Below are 16,836 nucleotides of genomic sequence, written 5' to 3'. Positions count from 1 at the left end.
TTAACTGTACTTGGTTATATGTTTAAACGGAGTTATATGTTTAACTCTAAAAGGGTGTGGAGGCAGTGTCGTCTAGGGAGAAGGGGTGTGGCTGGGGAAAGTCCAGAGGGCCAGACGGAAAGGCATAGAGGGCCACAACCAGTCCCCTGGCCTCAAGTTCCCCATCCATTGTCTAAATTGAGGGGAAATACCTCCTTAGGGCAAAGTGTGAATGACATCCAGGCAAAACTGAGATTAGCTGAAGAATGGGAGCACCTTTTAGTGATGCAGAATTTAGGGTAAATTGTATCATAATCCTTTCTCACATCCCAGAGAGTGAGCCAATGTAGCCTGTTTATTCTGTTTGCGTTTACTTGTCTTCAAATGTCAAATTCACCTCTCCACATGCAACACTGACAAAAGTTTTTTAAGACAACACGTTCTTGTCCCTGGACTGTGTATAGTCAGGCACCCACAGGTCTTGTGGATACACAAGACAGACTACTAATAATGTTCTTCTTTGCTCCTCCAGGAACATAATTTGTTGTTTATAATGTGCCTAATAATGCTAGCGCCTCATCACATATGTGGTTGGTACATAGTTTTTTTCAGTAGATGGGAGCCACTATTTCATGTATTATTGTCAAACCTTTACCCTTTTTAATAGTTGCATCCTCTCTTTGATTCCAGCTGCTTTTACCAATGGAGAAGAAAAGTGACCTGTGGCTTCTCAGCTTCCCACCACAGCTTGCTCTCCATGACACTGTTTCAGTGAGGCTGCTGAAATTGGATGGATAGCCCTTTCAAAGCCAAGCGGCATGGTTCCAACAGAGGTTGGCAAAGCTGGAGCAGTCCAAAGTGAGGAGGAAACCCTCACATAGGAAAGAGAAGAGAAGGCTGCAGGTTTGCATGGTGGTGTGGTGAGCTTTGTCGTGACCCACCTGATGTGGCCTCACAACCCAGATATGGGTCCTTCAACCTGTGGGTTGAAGACATAAGTGTAGATTAAGCTGCAGAAGGTGGTGCATAAGAGCCTGCCTTGGGCTCATATTGTTATGACCCAGTTTGGGGGTCAGAACTGGACTGTGAACATTAAAACAACAGCATTGCTATGTGTGCCAAGGTGACCAGGCCTCAGACACACAATCCAGGATCTCTCTTTGCAAGGAAGTATATAGACAAAAAGCCAGACTAAAGTTGAAAAGCTTTATTTCCTGATCAAACATTTACAGACTGGGCATCCTTTCTGTTGTGGAGATTTACTGTGGAAAAGGGTAAATAAAAATTGGAGTGAAGGAATCATCCCATCTAAGCCGACTACCCCTAATCCATACACATACCAAGGATGGCGTGATACTTATACATACAAAGGATCCCAGCCAGTGATCCTTGCAACAAGGAAAAATAGAAAAAGACTGAGGCATGAGAAGGTGTTGCAGACACATTTGCCGCTATGGACAAGGCCACGAGGTCAGGTGAGATGACTGCCTCAGGCGGTAGGATCCACAGGCGTAGCAGATCCCAATGTCAATATTTATTCCCCACTTGTTCCTGGTGTACATCTTCACTCACCCCTTCTTCCCTGGCCGGGGGGTGGGGGGTACCATTTGGTGGTTTGCCTCAGGTGTCTAGACCTGGTCCTGTCTATAGAGGTTTGCTGGGTTGCCTTCTCCCAAATGGCACTGAGACAGAAGTTTTACATAGACAAAGATGGGAAGCAAAATCCTCTCGAAAAGGATCCAGAATGCCATAATGTTGCAAAAGCAGCAAAATCCATTGGCCAAATCCAGGGTTGTCCTAATGTTGTCCTCTCCTCGTTTCATGAGACCAGTGCAAGCAGCAAAGTCCAGATTTGCTTGCCTCAGAGTTCCAGCTTGATTCTTCACACCTCTCATTTACCAGCCCCAAGCTCAATTTTTCGTTCTTAGCCCGTGGAAACAAACAAAAAACCCCTCCAAATGCATACACATATACACATCCTTTCAATTATGCTGTCACTAAACAGAGTTGCTAAGGACATTTTGGCTTGGTATCAAGGTTACTGCTAAGTTTTCAGTCTATCTGGGTAATAGGCATTAACTTTAAAATGAAAGCATAGGGTAAAGTTAAGAGGTTTTAAAAACAGCAAGCAAGTTAGCACCTTTTGGGATGGATGGCTCACAAGTGTGAAGACGGAACGTAAGTAATTGCTTACAGAACAGAAAACACTTCCCAAAATTTCTTAACACATTTATCTTCCACTACTTTTCCATCTACTGAAATTACCAAAACCTAAAGGGAGAAGATATTAGAACATTCACTTTGAAAAAATGGAGATCATTGCTTGATTTAGTTCTATTTTACCATCGCCTATCAACAACCAACTTTGCATTATAAAGATGTCTGCTAATGTGACATGAAGTGAACTACTTTTTCTCAACAATCTTCCTGAAAAGATCTGGGACATGAATTGCAGTGTATCAGTGACCTCTCTCCTCACAGCACACAGCACACAGGTCATCTGGCTGAAATGGAGAAGAAAAAAATACAACACCTGTCACTGTGAAAAATAAAAATATTGAAAGCATAAGAGAGAGACAGAGGTTGTAATATGTGGTATTTCTTGTCAATATTCCCCGAAAGGAGGTTTAAAAATACTTTAATAAAGAATAGTCAGTTGGCAGGTATATCAACATCATCAAAACATTTACATGTGAGGAAGAAAAAATAATTTGAAACAGACTTTTTTATTTTTGCTTCAACTGATAACCTCTAGTAGTTTCCTTTAAAGGTGATCTTTTCTCTTTTCTCAATTCAATATTTATGTGGAAACGAGAGGTGCAGGAAGCTAATGCATGCAACGTTTCTTGGGCCCTAAGGTGAGGGTGGGTAATCAAGTGTGCCCTTGTAAATGCTCTCACCACTGATAGACCACCATTGGTAGCACTAGTAATGGCCATGGTTGGCATTTCAGCTTCTGAGTAAAGAAGATCTCTCTGTTGCCTGTTTTGGATTTCCTCCCCTCATATGTTGCATGTGTGAAGCCCATCCATGAGGTCAGGTCAAGCCATTTGCCTTGGGCGGCAAACCTGACCGCCTAACCCACTGTTGTGCAACAGGGAGGCACAGAAATATCTTAAGGAATAATGTGTGTGCTATATATGTGGAAAACACAACCATCTGGTAAGAATGTTTAGTAATTATTTACCTTCTACATTCTTGAGGATTCCGGTTGTGGCTTCAGTATTTCTCCCCACTGAAACAATCACATGTATTGGGTTTACTCTGAGGCACTCAAAATGAACTCAAAATAAATTAGATCCATAAGTAGCACCTTACTATAAATCATTGTTTAAAAGTCAGTAGGAGGACATGTCATTCTGCCAGGACACTTTGCTACTGGTCTTAAGGTGGCCATACTTGAATAATGTTTTTTTCATGCAACAACGGTGCATGAAAATTATTCACACGTGATGCAGGATATTATACCAGCCATAAAAATACAATGTGTGGATAACTGGAAAGCCTTGATGTTATCACCTGAAATTCTTTGGCATTACAAGTAAAAACTGATTTTTAAACAGATTTTTATATGTGAACTGCATACCTTGATTAATGCTTCTAAGGAAATCCCGCCATAGCGGATACATCTTCTCCAGCCTTTTGAACTTTTATATCCTCCTTTAGCCTTAAATTCTAATGGTGTGAACCATCTTCCATCGGAACCCTTGATGCATTTCCTTGAAACTCCTATGACAAACAGATAATTCACATCAATGTGTCTCACTTATCCCATCTGGCAAATTTCACTGAAGAGAGAAAGAAGTCCTGCCAACAGGAGATTCTTTTCTAATATCTACTTAGGAAAAAAGATATGAACAAAGATTGTGTCATGAACTAGGGCTGTGCACCAGAGTTGACCAAGTCGCGGGCCAAAATTGGCATATTAGGAGGGACTCTGGCATCAGACGAATCAGATACCAACAAACACAGATCACTAGAGGTCAGGTTGGATGGCCTAGAGCAATCGGTGGTTGTCAAGGGGTGGGGCATTAGGCCGAAGGGAAAGGTGGACATCATGCAGGAAAATCACAATGAAAGACCCTGACTTACCCTGACTTCTGGGATTAGGAAGGAGCCTGCTTCCTGAGTGAAGCCACTTGCAAAGGAGCAGGATTAGCACCTCTGTTGAGCAGTTATTCAGTGGAAGCACCTATCCTGTGTGCTGCAGAGAACTCTTTTGCTGGAGGCTTCCTGGCAGAGAAACTGCTTGCAAAGCAATAGCATAGACCAGGCAGGATTGGAGTCTCTGTAAGCAGCTTAAATGCTAGGTGGGGTGGTGGTTCCAATGTTGATCCAAGGTGGGTCAACCTGACACCCTCCTCCCAAATGAGAACTATGGGGCAGATCAGAGGGGCACAGCCCTAGAATGAATGCTGGAAAGGAATTTCAGCATAGGGCTTAAGCAGGGCTTCTCCAACATCTCCTTTGCACTTGGACACGGAGAAAAGGCCAAGAGGCTCCTTCTTCTCAAAGACAGGCATTCTGGGCATAATGGCCAGGCCTTGTGCTATTGCACAACCAAAATATTTTCATCTGCTGTTGGTATCACATTCCTTCAGCAGATGCAATCCCTTGTATAATTATATTATTCCAACACAATGGTTACCTGCTGTGAATCTATTCTTATAGAAAACACCTCTACTTCTTCCACAGCGTACTTTCAGTGTTCGGACCTCAACACTCAAATCTTGTATTTCATTATTCTGCATGCCTTTTCCTAGATGAAATCAAGAAATGTATGTCAGCTGTTACAACACCCATGTTTTGGCCTTCCAGAGAATGACAGTGGTCTTACCAGATTATTGATCCTGCTAAGAGGATGTGGTACGAAGTGTGCATTCATGTCAGAGTGGAAACAAAACACTGTGACTGCCCCAAACCTTTGCAGGCACAAACTCACTGAAAGCAAGATTACATGTGACTGTCCTGATAGCTTTATTAACACAAATAATCAAGAATGCAGTAGTGAAACAGGATGCTCTGTCCCTCATTCACAGACTTTTGTTGAACTCACTCTGTTGCTCCCCAGGGGACGCAGGTTTCTTCATTTCTCCCTGGAATTCTTTGCTGCTCCCAGGTACTGTGGCAGAACTATTCTGAGCATGCTGGAGAACTGAAGAGGACACGTGTTAGGAAAACAAGGGCATTGCCACCTTAATGTTAAATTAAATGGCTAAAATGAATTGTAAATTATTTGTAGCTTATGAAAGAGCTGAGAGGCTCAAGTAAAGTTCATATGTAAGGTTTGCACAATCTAAACAGTGTCCTTAGTTCTTCTAAGGTGGCATCACCAGCTATACTAGTAAAAGGATATTGTACGCCCATAGAGGACGATGTTTGATCTAGCAAGGTCTGTTACCGCAAATGCTATTTTCTGAACTACTGAGAGACCCAGGTAGCAGCTCTTCAGAAGTCTACTTTGGCCCAGGGCCTCTTATTACTGACATCTACTTCAATCCACTCTTGTAAAAAGCTACTTATCCATCTCAAGTATAAACTCTTTCCAGGGACATTACTTATCACACACACTAGTTGCTCTGTGACACATAACCTATAAAATAATATTAACAGCATTAAGAAAAAGCAACCAAAAAGTAAACTAATCACTGTTAAGTTCATGCACACACTGTCCACACCCCAGTTATTGATAATGTTTCACTCTATTCAACTCATAAAAATATACATACATTGGTTGCCTATTTGCTACGGAGTTGAGGTTTTATTGTTGACATAGGTGACCTGAAAGTGTGTTGCCTTTAATATGGGCCTGCCCATTCACTGTCATCGCTGAAGGCCTTTTCTAATCATTGTATATCCTGCAAGCATACACCTTCTGGTGGCTGGAAGGACCCTCTCCACTATGGCCTCCACATTATGGAATTATCTCCCCTTGCAGACACAATGGGCACCTATGGTGCAGGTGTTCCACCTGCTGGTAAAAACTACAGACATTCCTAGACACTAATTCTTACTATTGACTTTACTGAGTTTTGAATATTCTGGTTCATGTTTAATTATTTTAGTGTACTCATTTTACTTTGCAAACCAGCTTGCTATTCTTCACAATAAAAGGCAATCTATTGGAAAAAGTAAACAAAATACATTATTATTATTATTATTATTATTATTATTATTATTATTATTATTATTATTATTATATCCCAGGAGACAGGCAGAGAGTTGAGGCAAAGTGAATGCATGGCTTCTACAGGATTTTGTGGCCCAAAGACTGTCTGACTACCATTTCTCAGTAAATGCTGATGACTTTTCTATCTTTAAGGCTTATTTGATTGGTTTAGCAGAGCCAACAAGATAACGTACCATTTTCTAGGCTTTTGTATAATGGCTGTAAATTTTGATATGCTTCCAGGTTCTCCTTGCAGAAGATTTCCTCTATTGCTGACACATTGGTCTGAATGCTCTCAAGGACATCGCATACCACTTTACAAATATCATTTGGTTTTGCAGTTACCTTATCACACCAATTCTAGAAAGAAACAATAAAGACTTTGTAAACATATTTAGAACGAAAATGCAAAGTAGCTTTTCCATTTCCCACCAGATCTAACAGCAAATTATTTGGATGGTTATCCCAGCACAATCAAAGGAAGCAAAAACTGTCAAGGCAGTTTTAACTTCCTTTGCCAGATTCAAATACCCTGCACACTTAGCATCCCTCAGACCAGCTAATGTCCTTTCCTATGCTTTTTATCAATGCCAGAGAAAGCCTCAAGGCATTTGGCCACTTGTTCTTCAGAAAAAAGCCACAATCTGCTGCTGTTATGGGGTTAGTCTTCTTTGTTTTTTCCTGTGGCTCACATCCCCCACTAACTAGTTAGGAAGCAGCTGTCTTATTACAAAACAATTTCAGAAATAGACTGGAAAGAGAAGTTGCTGAATTACAACTTATTACCAAACTTAAAACCATGGAGAGATCTGGTCTGAATAGAGACATTGGATTCTTATCTCATTATACATGATAAAGCTATTTTCAGCCATCTCATGCCTTGCTTTTTCCTGTAAGACCAATTGCAGTCGTTAACAGTCGTCAACAGGTTTACCACACCTATCAGCCAATCACCCATTCCCACCACCCTTCTGAGTAATACCCCTCCCCACCCTCTCACTATATATAAGGTGACTTCTGTTTCAGTGTATCTGAAGAAGTGTGCATGCACACGAAAGCTCATACCAATAACAAACTTAGTTGGTCTCTAAGGTGCTACTGGAAGGGGGGGAAATTATTTTGTTTCGACTATGGCAGACCAACACGGCTACCTACCTGTAACTAACTTGTAAGGTTTCTCCTTCCGTGCAATGTTTTTTGTTGTTACTAGAATATTTTGATACCAACTGCTCCTAAAGAAACTCAGGAGTGATGAGTGGAGGCTACTCAGAATCCTGTGGGGAAGGTTAGGCTGGGAAAGTGCAAATGGCCTATGTTCACCCAGTGAACTTCATCATACAATCATAAAGTTGGAAGGGACCTGAGGATCATCTAGTCCAACCCTGACTGAGTGAAGTTGGAATCCAGATCTTTGCATCCAAGTCTGACTCCCTGTTCATCATACTGCACTGCCTCTCATGCTATAACCTTTCTGGTTGTAGGGACAAAGATTTCACACTCTTAGTTTAGATGAACTTCACATGTCCAGGTGGGATTTAAAAAAAATTAATTCAATGCCTATAATAATCACCTTAAAATCTTTTTCGGAGATTCTTTTCTTGTCTCGCAGGAGATAGAGAAAAGGAAAAGTATCTTTGATTGCCAAAGAAATCTGTACTTTATGGGATCTGAACCACCAAAAAATTTCATCTGAAGTACCTGGAGCAGACATGCTATAAACAAAGCAAGAGGTATCACAACACAAAAAAGTCAATGAAAGCAATAAATGACATGGCTATTTAAAGAAGTATTTCGAGCACAAAGAACTGTATAGCATATAAACAGAAAGAAACTGTATAGCATATTTCATAGATCACCTTAATACAGAAACTGAGGTGGAAAAACTACCTTTTCTCAGCAGATATTTTCGGAATATGACAATCTTCATGAGGGCATCTGGGAAATGAACTGCAGCATATCCGTGAATCTTCTTTCTTACTTACAATACATACACCATCATGTTCAGACTGAAGAGGAAAAAACAGTGACTGTAAAAAATAAATTTATCAAAATGCATGGGGGGTGGGTGAGTTTTAATATGTGGTGTTTCTTGTACACCACCTTGTGAGGGCAAAAGCCCTGAATTGTGGTTTAAAAGGATATTCAGCCGGCAGACACATCATCATTATCTAAATAAACAATGGTGTGGAAAAGATTTTTTTTTTGAAAACAGATTTTGTTATTTTTAATGCAACAAATATCCTCTGGTAGTATTCTTTAAATATATTCAGTTTATTACATGATATATACTCAGCATCTTCCTATTTTCTCAGTTTCGTACATATGAGACAACCTGAAGAGCAGGAAGCTAACACAGGTAACATTTATTGGACCCTAAAATAAGCAGAGAGAGTGTTTAGATAAGGTTCCCTTGTAAAATGACTCACTATTGATTAGACTACCACTGGTAACACTAATAAATGGCCATGACTGACTTTTCAGGTCCTGCCCCTGTTTTATTTATTTATTATTCTGCAGCTGTGTGCAAAGGATCGCCCCGCCGTTACCGCAGCCGCGAGTGGAAGGTCAAGGGATTTTGGCAGTGGGATGAGACAACCCACCTGCCAATAATGTTTTGACATAATGACATCATGTGGTTTGTCCCATCTGCCTGCCAAAGTTGGCCCGCATGGAGAGGCCAGATAAAAATGGCCAGAAAGGTACCCCATTACAATCGTACCTTGGTTCTCGAAAGCCTTGTGACGAACATTTTGGCTCCTGAACGCTGCAAACCTGGAAGTGAGTGTTCCGGTTTGAGAACATTTTTTGGAAGCCAAACGTCCGACATGGTTTCCGCTGCTTCCGATTGAGTGCAGGGAGCTCCTGTAGCCCATTGGTTTTCAAATGTTTTTGGAAGTCGAACAGACTTCCAGAACAGATTCCATTTGAGAACCAAGGGTACGACTGTACTTAATTTAAAGCATAGCTTACTTCTTTGGCAGTGTGAGCATTTGTAGTGGAAATTTCAAAGAAACTGTGAGCAGGATCCTTGCCTTTGACTAAGATTATACTCTCGTGTCATGTCTCAATAAGAGTTTTGTAATAAATCATTGGCTAAGGGATTGAGCCCTCGTTGCCATCATTGGCACTAGATTTTGTCCTTCATGTGTGCCACCATCATTTTGTGGGGCAAGCAAGCTGGACAAAGAGCCTCCCACCACAATGCCTATTGAACTGCAACTCTCACTCACACATGAAGCTTGGGGGGGGGGAGCGAGACAAGGCTATATGCATTCACAAGAGGAAACAAAGTTACTTAGGTTATGTATTGATGCAAGTTGTTTTGTTTTTCTTTGTTATATATTATGTTTTGTATTGCCTTATTTAGGTGTAAACTGTGGTACAACCATTTTGGGTGAGGGGAGGTTCGGAAATATCTAAATACATAAGTGAATAAATAAAATGTGCACATGCCAGTTTAAATCAAGTAAAATTATTAAGGAAATGTTTACCATCGTTGTCCTGTTGTAATTTTGTGGTGGCTCAGGTAGCAGTCCCCTCTGAAATAAACATCACATTTATTAGGGTTACTGTGAGGCATAATCAGAATCCCCAAACATCACCTGAATTTAGGGAATGAACTCATAAGAAATTACACACCTTACTATGGATATATGTTTATAATCTAGTAGGAGAATATTTCATTCCGCTGGGAAATTCTGCTGCTAACCTTAAAGTTGCCATGCTTGAACAATGGTATGTAAAAACCATGTGAAACTGCTGAATTACATTCATTTGAGCCTGAAGAGAGACAGTCGTTTCTTACCCCACTGCAGATGTTAATTGACTCAGTATTACTAAGGGCTCATCCACACTTATTTGTCCCACCGCTTTCCCCAGGGAAAACCTGCTCCTTGGGGTTGAATTGGAACAAATGGCAATTGGGATTCCTGTGGATTGCTGTTTGCTCTAGTTTAACGGTAAAGAGTGGGTTTCTCTGGGGAAAGCAGTGGGGCAAAGGCAAAACCTCCTGGCCCCTGCTTTCTAGGCATGTGCTCTTCTTTTAAATACCCACAACAATGTATTCTGCAGGGAATGCATTGTTACTGTCTAAGGTTTCTCAATGGGCACGGCTGTTGAAAAGCATCACAGTGCTTATTTTGCACACTTGTTGTCTTGTATTATGATTTTATATTTGGAGTGTTTTATGTTTTAATATGTTGGTATTCACAATGGAAGGTAGCCTATGAATAATGAAATAAATAAAAATCCCAGCTCTAATTAAATCACCAGTCTGTAGGTTTTACATTTCATTTTCCTCTGACCTCACTGTTGGGTACAAGGAAGCAACCTTGCTTGACTCCTGTCAACAAGGGTGGGGTTGGGAATAACAGATAGTCAGGGAAAGTACACTTTGTGGTTTCTGATGAAACACCCGAGCTCCGTCTGTTCCTCTTGCTCACTCTTTTTTCTTCTCCCTCTTTATTGAATGAGGATGTTATGAAGGTAACTCCAGTTATATAGTTACATAGTGTAGAATTCATTGTGAATATCATCACCATTGTTGTTGTTTTCGTCATTACACACACACACACACACACACACACACACACACACACACACACACCACTTTCCCCCCTCGGGGACTCAAGTCAGTTTAAAATAACATACTCATTTTGAGAACAAAATGTGTGGATAATTATCTGTAAAACCTTAATGGTATCATCTGAAATTCCTTTAGAGTTGCAGGAAAGAAAATGAGGCATTAAAATTGCAGCTGTTACAAGTGAACTGCATACCTTTATTAATGTGTCTAATGAAGTCGTCCCACACAGAATACTTCTTCTCCACCATTTCCAGTGTTTACGTCCTCCTTCACTCTCAAATTGTGATGGTGTGAGCCACTTTCCATTGGGACCCTCAATACTTTTTCTTGAAACTCCTTTGACAAACAGAACAGTCTCATTAATGTTATGCACCTATATCAGGCATAGGCAACCTCAGCCTGCCAGATATTTTAGGACTACAACTCCCATGATCCCTAGTGAACAGGACTAGTGGTCAGGGATGATTGGAAATGTTGTCCCAAAACATCTGGTGGGCCGAGGTTGCCTATGCCTGACCTTTCTCATTCAGCAGACTTCACTGAAGAGAGAAAGAAGCCGAGATGGTGGTGTGGAAGTCGGAAAGAAACTTCAGGCTGTTCATGGCTAATGCCAAACTTCAGAGCCCCTCAGAATGAACCAGCCCATCACCACAGCTAGACTCCCTGACACCTGCTTTCCTCCCTGTCCCCCTTCCTCCTGTACACGGTCACAATAAATTGTTTCTATATTTTTTGAAAAAATGGGAGCAATCGCCAATTACTTTTCATTCAGATTTATGGGTTGTGATAACTGCCACATATAAATGTAGATTAATGCATTAATAAAGAGAATCGACATGACACTGTTCTGTTACAAAAACAAAACATTTAAAGCTAAATAAAATCATTTAAGCATGCATTAATAAATAGGGAAAGATTTCAAAAGCACTGAAAATCCCATTGTGGTACTGATGGAATTATTTTAGGCTTGCCCAGGTTCACAGGATACAGTGGAATATAATTAAAGAGCTTTATAGGATATCAGTATTTGAAGTATTCCCAGAAAATAAAAGATACTCACAGACCACCCACATTGATGCCTCCTCCTCCCAACACCACACATTTATGCAAACACCAATTTTTGCTATTGGTATCATATTACTTAAACAGATGTAATTATACATTTACTCTTCCAAATGATTACCTGTTGCAAATATATCCGTATGTAAAACGCCTTGTGCTGTTCCACAGGTTACGGGCAGTGTCGTGCCCTGGAAATCCAGACTTTGCTCTTGTGTCCCTTTTCCAAGATGAAATGAAGAAACGGATGTCAAAGGTTACAGTTCCCATATGTTGGGCTGCCAACAAATGACAGCAGTCTTAAGGCAACCTGCTCACTGACATTTCTGGAAGCTTTCTAATCATGATGTGTCTTACGGCAACTCAAAAGAGGACCTACTAGTCGTGCTGCATCCAGAAAATGTGCATCTTATGGGGCCCAGAGAAGGGCCTTCTCTACTGTGGCCCCCACATTACAGGGGAATGCAGCTGCTCTACCGGCTGGTGAAAACTTACTTATTTGCATAGGCACTCCTGGGCAATGATCCTTAGGACCAGCTTTACTGAACTTTGAATATGCTGGTTTATGTTTTATCATTATTCTGGCAAACTGGTTTTATTTTGTAAACCACATTGTTATATTTCAAAATAAATACCAGCCTATCAATAATTTTCAATACATAAATTAATGCACAAGTATGTCATTTGTGGTGGCAGGCAGAGGACTGAAACAAAGTAAATGCATGGCTGGGAAAAGACTTGAACAAGGCTTTGTGGCTCAAACACTGACTATACTATTTCTCAGATGCTAATGATTTTTGTTTCTTTTCGGCTATATATCTTTAAGGCTCAACTGGTAGGTTTAGTCCCCAATACAAGATGATTTACCATTTTCTAGGCTTTCATATAGTGGCCGTAAGTCTTGATATGCTGCCAGGTTACTGCTGCAGAAGATCTTCTCTATTGCTGACAGATTGCCCTGAATGCTCTCAAGGACATGGTACACCACTCTTTGAATATCATTTGGATTTGCAGTTACCCAATCTTGCAAATTCTAGAAAGAAACAATACAGGGTTTTTAAATCTCTGTCTTCAAAATTTCTTTTAGACTGAAAATACTGAGTAACTTTCCCATTTCCCACAAGATCTAACAGCAGATTGTTTGGATAATCATCCCAGCACAATCAAAGGAAGCAGAAATTGTCAATGTAATTTTACAGTATCCTCCTTTGCCAGGTTCAAATACCTTGGGCAGCTTACATGTCTCTGAACACTAATCTCCTATCCTATGCCTTTTACCAATGGCAGAGAAAGAGTCAAGGCCACTTTTTCAGAAACAAGCCATAACCTGGATGAATTGTAGAACCAGCACCAAGGGCATTCTGGCAGTTCCCTCACTGCAAGAAGTGAGATTACAGGGAACCAGGCAGAGGGCCTTTTCAATAGCAGTGCCCGCCGTGTGGAACGCTCTCCCATCAGATGTCAAGGAAATAAACAACTACCCAACTCTTAGAAGACATCGGAAGGCAGCCCTGTTTAGGGAAGTTTTTAATGTTAAATGCTGTATTGTGTTTTTGGGAGTGGTTGGTGAAACCAAGCCAGATGGGTGGAGTATAAATAATAAATTATTATTATTATTATCGTAGAATTGTGCAATTGGAAAGGACCCCGAGAATGATTGAGTCCAACCCTCTGCAATGGATGAATATGCAGCTGTCCTGTGCGGGGATCAAACCTGCAGTCTTGGTGTTATCAGCACCATGTTCTAACCAACTTAGCTATCCAGGCTGCTGCTATTTCATTTCATTTCACTTTTAATTTGTATACCATCTTTCTATATTGCTATACAGAAGACAGTTTACAATATAAAGAAACAACAAAATATACAAGGACACACATAACAATCCCGTGCAAAACAAACTAGTCATAATAAAAATGTGACTTAAAATAAATATCTTATATGAAATAAAGGAATATGTGATAATCAGTTAGAATAAAGCACGACACTCCCAAAGTATCAACAAATAATAATTAAACCGAAATTCACTCTCAACGATAGCAATAAATCATTACTAAATTATAATCAATTAAAAACAGCAAATTTACAATGCATTAAAAAGTATGTTAAAAAATGAATTGAGCAACAAAGTAGGAATTTAAGCAGAAAATAATTGCATCAGTTAGATACAATAGTCACCTGAAAATCTTCATCAGAGATTATATTCTTGTCTCGCAGCCCACAGAGAAAAGGAAACGGGTCTCTAATTGCAAGAGAAATCTCCATTTTATGGGCTCTGAACCAGTCCAAAATTTCAGCTGAAGTACCTGGAGCAGACATACTACAAACAACACCAAACTATGTTTTAAAGACCTTGGAAATCATGTGGTTTTTAAACAAGCAAAATTAAGCATTATCTAGCGTTTATCTAGAATGATTCCGTTTCCAAAAATGAGAAACCCTATCAGGGAATCCTTAGCTTTAGATCAGGCTGTGGAATTAATTGTGTTGCGATTTCCTCTTTCCACTTCGACGCAGCTTTAGGTGTCCCTTGCAACTAACACCAACCCGGGTTAAATTACCCTGGTTTTCTTCTGCATTTAATCTGAGTCCCCAGCTGTGCCAGAAGGGGGGTCCCTCCGGAGTCTGTCGCTCTTTTGCGAGAGGGAGTCTAGCGCAGACGGGAAGGGCGGTTCCCCCGGAGCGCCTTTTCCTTGTGGGGGAGACCGACCTGTCCCTTGACTTACCTTTCTGCTTTGACTGAGCGGAGATGGGGCTGTGAGGAAGGGGCTGAAGAAAGCAGGAGGAGGAATTCCCCGTCCAGAAGAGCGAGAGAAAACGAAAGGAAACTCAACGTCTTCCCGTCGAGGACTGGCGCTGCCTGCTCGGAGCTGCGCTCGGGGAGAAGTGAGGAACTCTGCCCGTTTCATGGAAAGGAAATCATCACTGTAGGAACGCTTGATGAGAAGCTATGAGTTTTCCCCCTGCCCCGTGAGTCAAAAACTGTGCATAAGACATTTCTTACGTTAAAAAAATATTACTCTTGTCAGTCTCTGACTTGAGAGGCCCCTCCCGTCCTCCATCACAGATCATGACCACAGCCTGCAGGTAAAGACTTGTGTGGGATCCAGTCCAGGGATTTCTGACTAGTTCCTTCAGTGCCTCTGAATGACTGTGGGTGATCTCTGTGGTGTGAACTTAAAGCGATGGTTGAGCAGAGCCTTTATTGATTGATTGATTGATTGATTGATTGATGGGTGGCTGGAATTTATATACCACCCTACACCCAGAGATCTCAGGGCAGTTCACAGAAAAGATCAACATAAAAACCACAGTATCTATAATCAAAATAAAAACAACAACCCAATAACACCCTCCATAAAAGAGCCACATTTTAAAAGAGTAAGGTAAAGGGACCCCTGACAGTTTAAGTCCAGTCGCGGACGACTCTGGGGTTACGGCGCTCATCTCGCTTTACAGACCAAGAGAGCCGGCGTTTGTCCACTTCCGCAGACAGTTTTTCCGGGTCATGTGGCCAGCATGAATAAGCCGCTTCTGGCGAAGGCAGCGCAATGCATGGAAATGCCATTTACCTTCCCACCGGAGCGGTACCTATTTATCTACTTGCAGTGCGTGCTTTTGAACTGCTAGGTTGGCAGTATAGGATGTCAATCAGACAAAGGCCTGGTTAAAAAGGAACGCCTAAAGGTGTGAAAGGAAGGTACCAGGTGAACTTCCCTGGGGAGAGCATTCCACAGAGAGCCAATGCCTTTCTTCTTCTCTTATAATGGCAATGGTCCCCACCTGAGAATTCCAGCGAGTTCTGTCTGAAAAAAGCCCTGGTTATATGTTTAATGTCCGTTGTGGGTTGTTGTTTTTTTGTATGGGGACAGAACTGGTGTTTTTCCACTGGGTGTGGTGGTCACTGCATCTGGAGCTATAAGCCTCCTGATTTAACAGGAGATCTGAAATCTGAGTACCTTCCTATGTAGATATGTAAATAGGGCTGCTTACATCACAGAGAGAGACACAGATGCTGTGAGATGCCAGCATGCAGAGAACGAGAGAGATGCATTTTGAATTTAGCAATAAAAACTATGTTTAAATTCTGTCTGGGATGAGGATTAGAGGGAGAATGTTTTAAAGAACTGAACCACTGCTTGTTCTTTCTGTTACTTTTTAATATTTAAGTGCTTAAGACTGATTTTTTTGGAGCAGTAATGTTTTTAAAAGTATTTTTTCCTACACAAGAGTCCAGATTTTGGACTTCCATTGTACAACACTAAAAGGGTGTGGTGGCAGTGTCACCTAGGGAGAAGGGGTGTGGCTGGGGAAAGTCCAGAGGGCCAGACTGAAAGGCATAGAGGGCCACAACGAGTCCCCTGGCCTCAATCCATTGTCTAAATTAAAGGGGAAATACCTCCTTGGGGCAAAGTGTGAATGACATCCAGGCAAAACTGAGATTAGCTGAAGAATGGAAGCACCTTTCAGTGATGCAGAATTTAGGGTAAATTGTATCATAATACTTTCTCACATCCCAGAGAGTGAGCCAATGTAGCCTGTTTATTCTGCTTGCATTTACAGTGGTACCTCGGGTTAAGTACTTAATTCATTGTACTGGTACTTGTCTTCAAATATCAACTTCACCACTCCAAGAGAACACTGACAAAAGTTTTTAAGGCAACACATTTTTGTCCCTGGACTGTGTATAGTCATGCACTCACAGGTCTTGTGGATACACAAGACAAAGTACTACTAATGTTCTTTGATCGTCAAATAAATCTGTACTTTATAGCCTCTGAACCACTGAAAAATTTCATCTGAAGTACCTGGAGCAGACATGCTATAAACAAAGCAAGAAGGATCACAACACACAAAAGTCAATGAAAGCAATAAATGACATGGCTATTTAAATAATAAATGACATGGCTATTTAAAGAAGAATTTCAAGCACAAAGTAAAGAACTGTAGAACATATAAACGGAAAGCTCCCGTTAAAAGAAATTAAAATGTCTGAGGCTTAATAAACCTGTAATGTCAGATTAGGCTGCAGAACTGTGCTGCTAT

General features: G+C 41.0%; 1 protein-coding gene and 1 long non-coding RNA gene across 3 annotated transcripts in view; both read right to left on the bottom strand.

Annotated features, from left to right (window-relative positions):
* Positions 1–16,836, bottom strand: part of LOC309370586 — a 147,457-nt gene that overhangs the window by 11,068 nt on the left and 119,553 nt on the right. The window lies entirely within an intron of this gene.
* On the bottom strand, positions 1,172–14,680 carry LOC309370565 (uncharacterized protein). Of its 2 annotated transcripts, none has more exons than XM_081912458.1 (14): positions 14,517–14,680; positions 13,969–14,110; positions 12,660–12,825; positions 11,917–12,012; positions 10,927–11,069; positions 9,640–9,687; positions 8,036–8,154; positions 7,719–7,860; positions 6,343–6,508; positions 5,036–5,134; positions 4,628–4,738; positions 3,566–3,708; positions 3,167–3,214; positions 1,172–2,518 (listed from the first exon to the last, which is right to left on the bottom strand). In XM_081912458.1, the coding sequence occupies exons 2-13, from the start codon at positions 14,107–14,109 to the stop codon at positions 3,170–3,172; spliced, it is 1,419 nt and encodes a 472-aa protein (XP_081768584.1). In that variant the 5' UTR covers position 14,110; positions 14,517–14,680; the 3' UTR covers positions 1,172–2,518; positions 3,167–3,169. The 2 variants fall into 2 exon arrangements, with proteins under 2 accessions (XP_081768584.1, XP_081768583.1); XM_081912457.1 differs by having other exon boundaries at positions 1,172–2,483.

This window comes from Podarcis melisellensis, assembly GCF_964234715.1.
Source record: "Podarcis melisellensis genome assembly, chromosome: 5".
NCBI lineage: Eukaryota > Metazoa > Chordata > Lepidosauria > Squamata > Lacertidae > Podarcis > Podarcis melisellensis.
The sequence above is the reverse complement of the archived record's forward strand: the minus strand, read 5'-3'. Positions and strand labels throughout refer to the sequence as shown.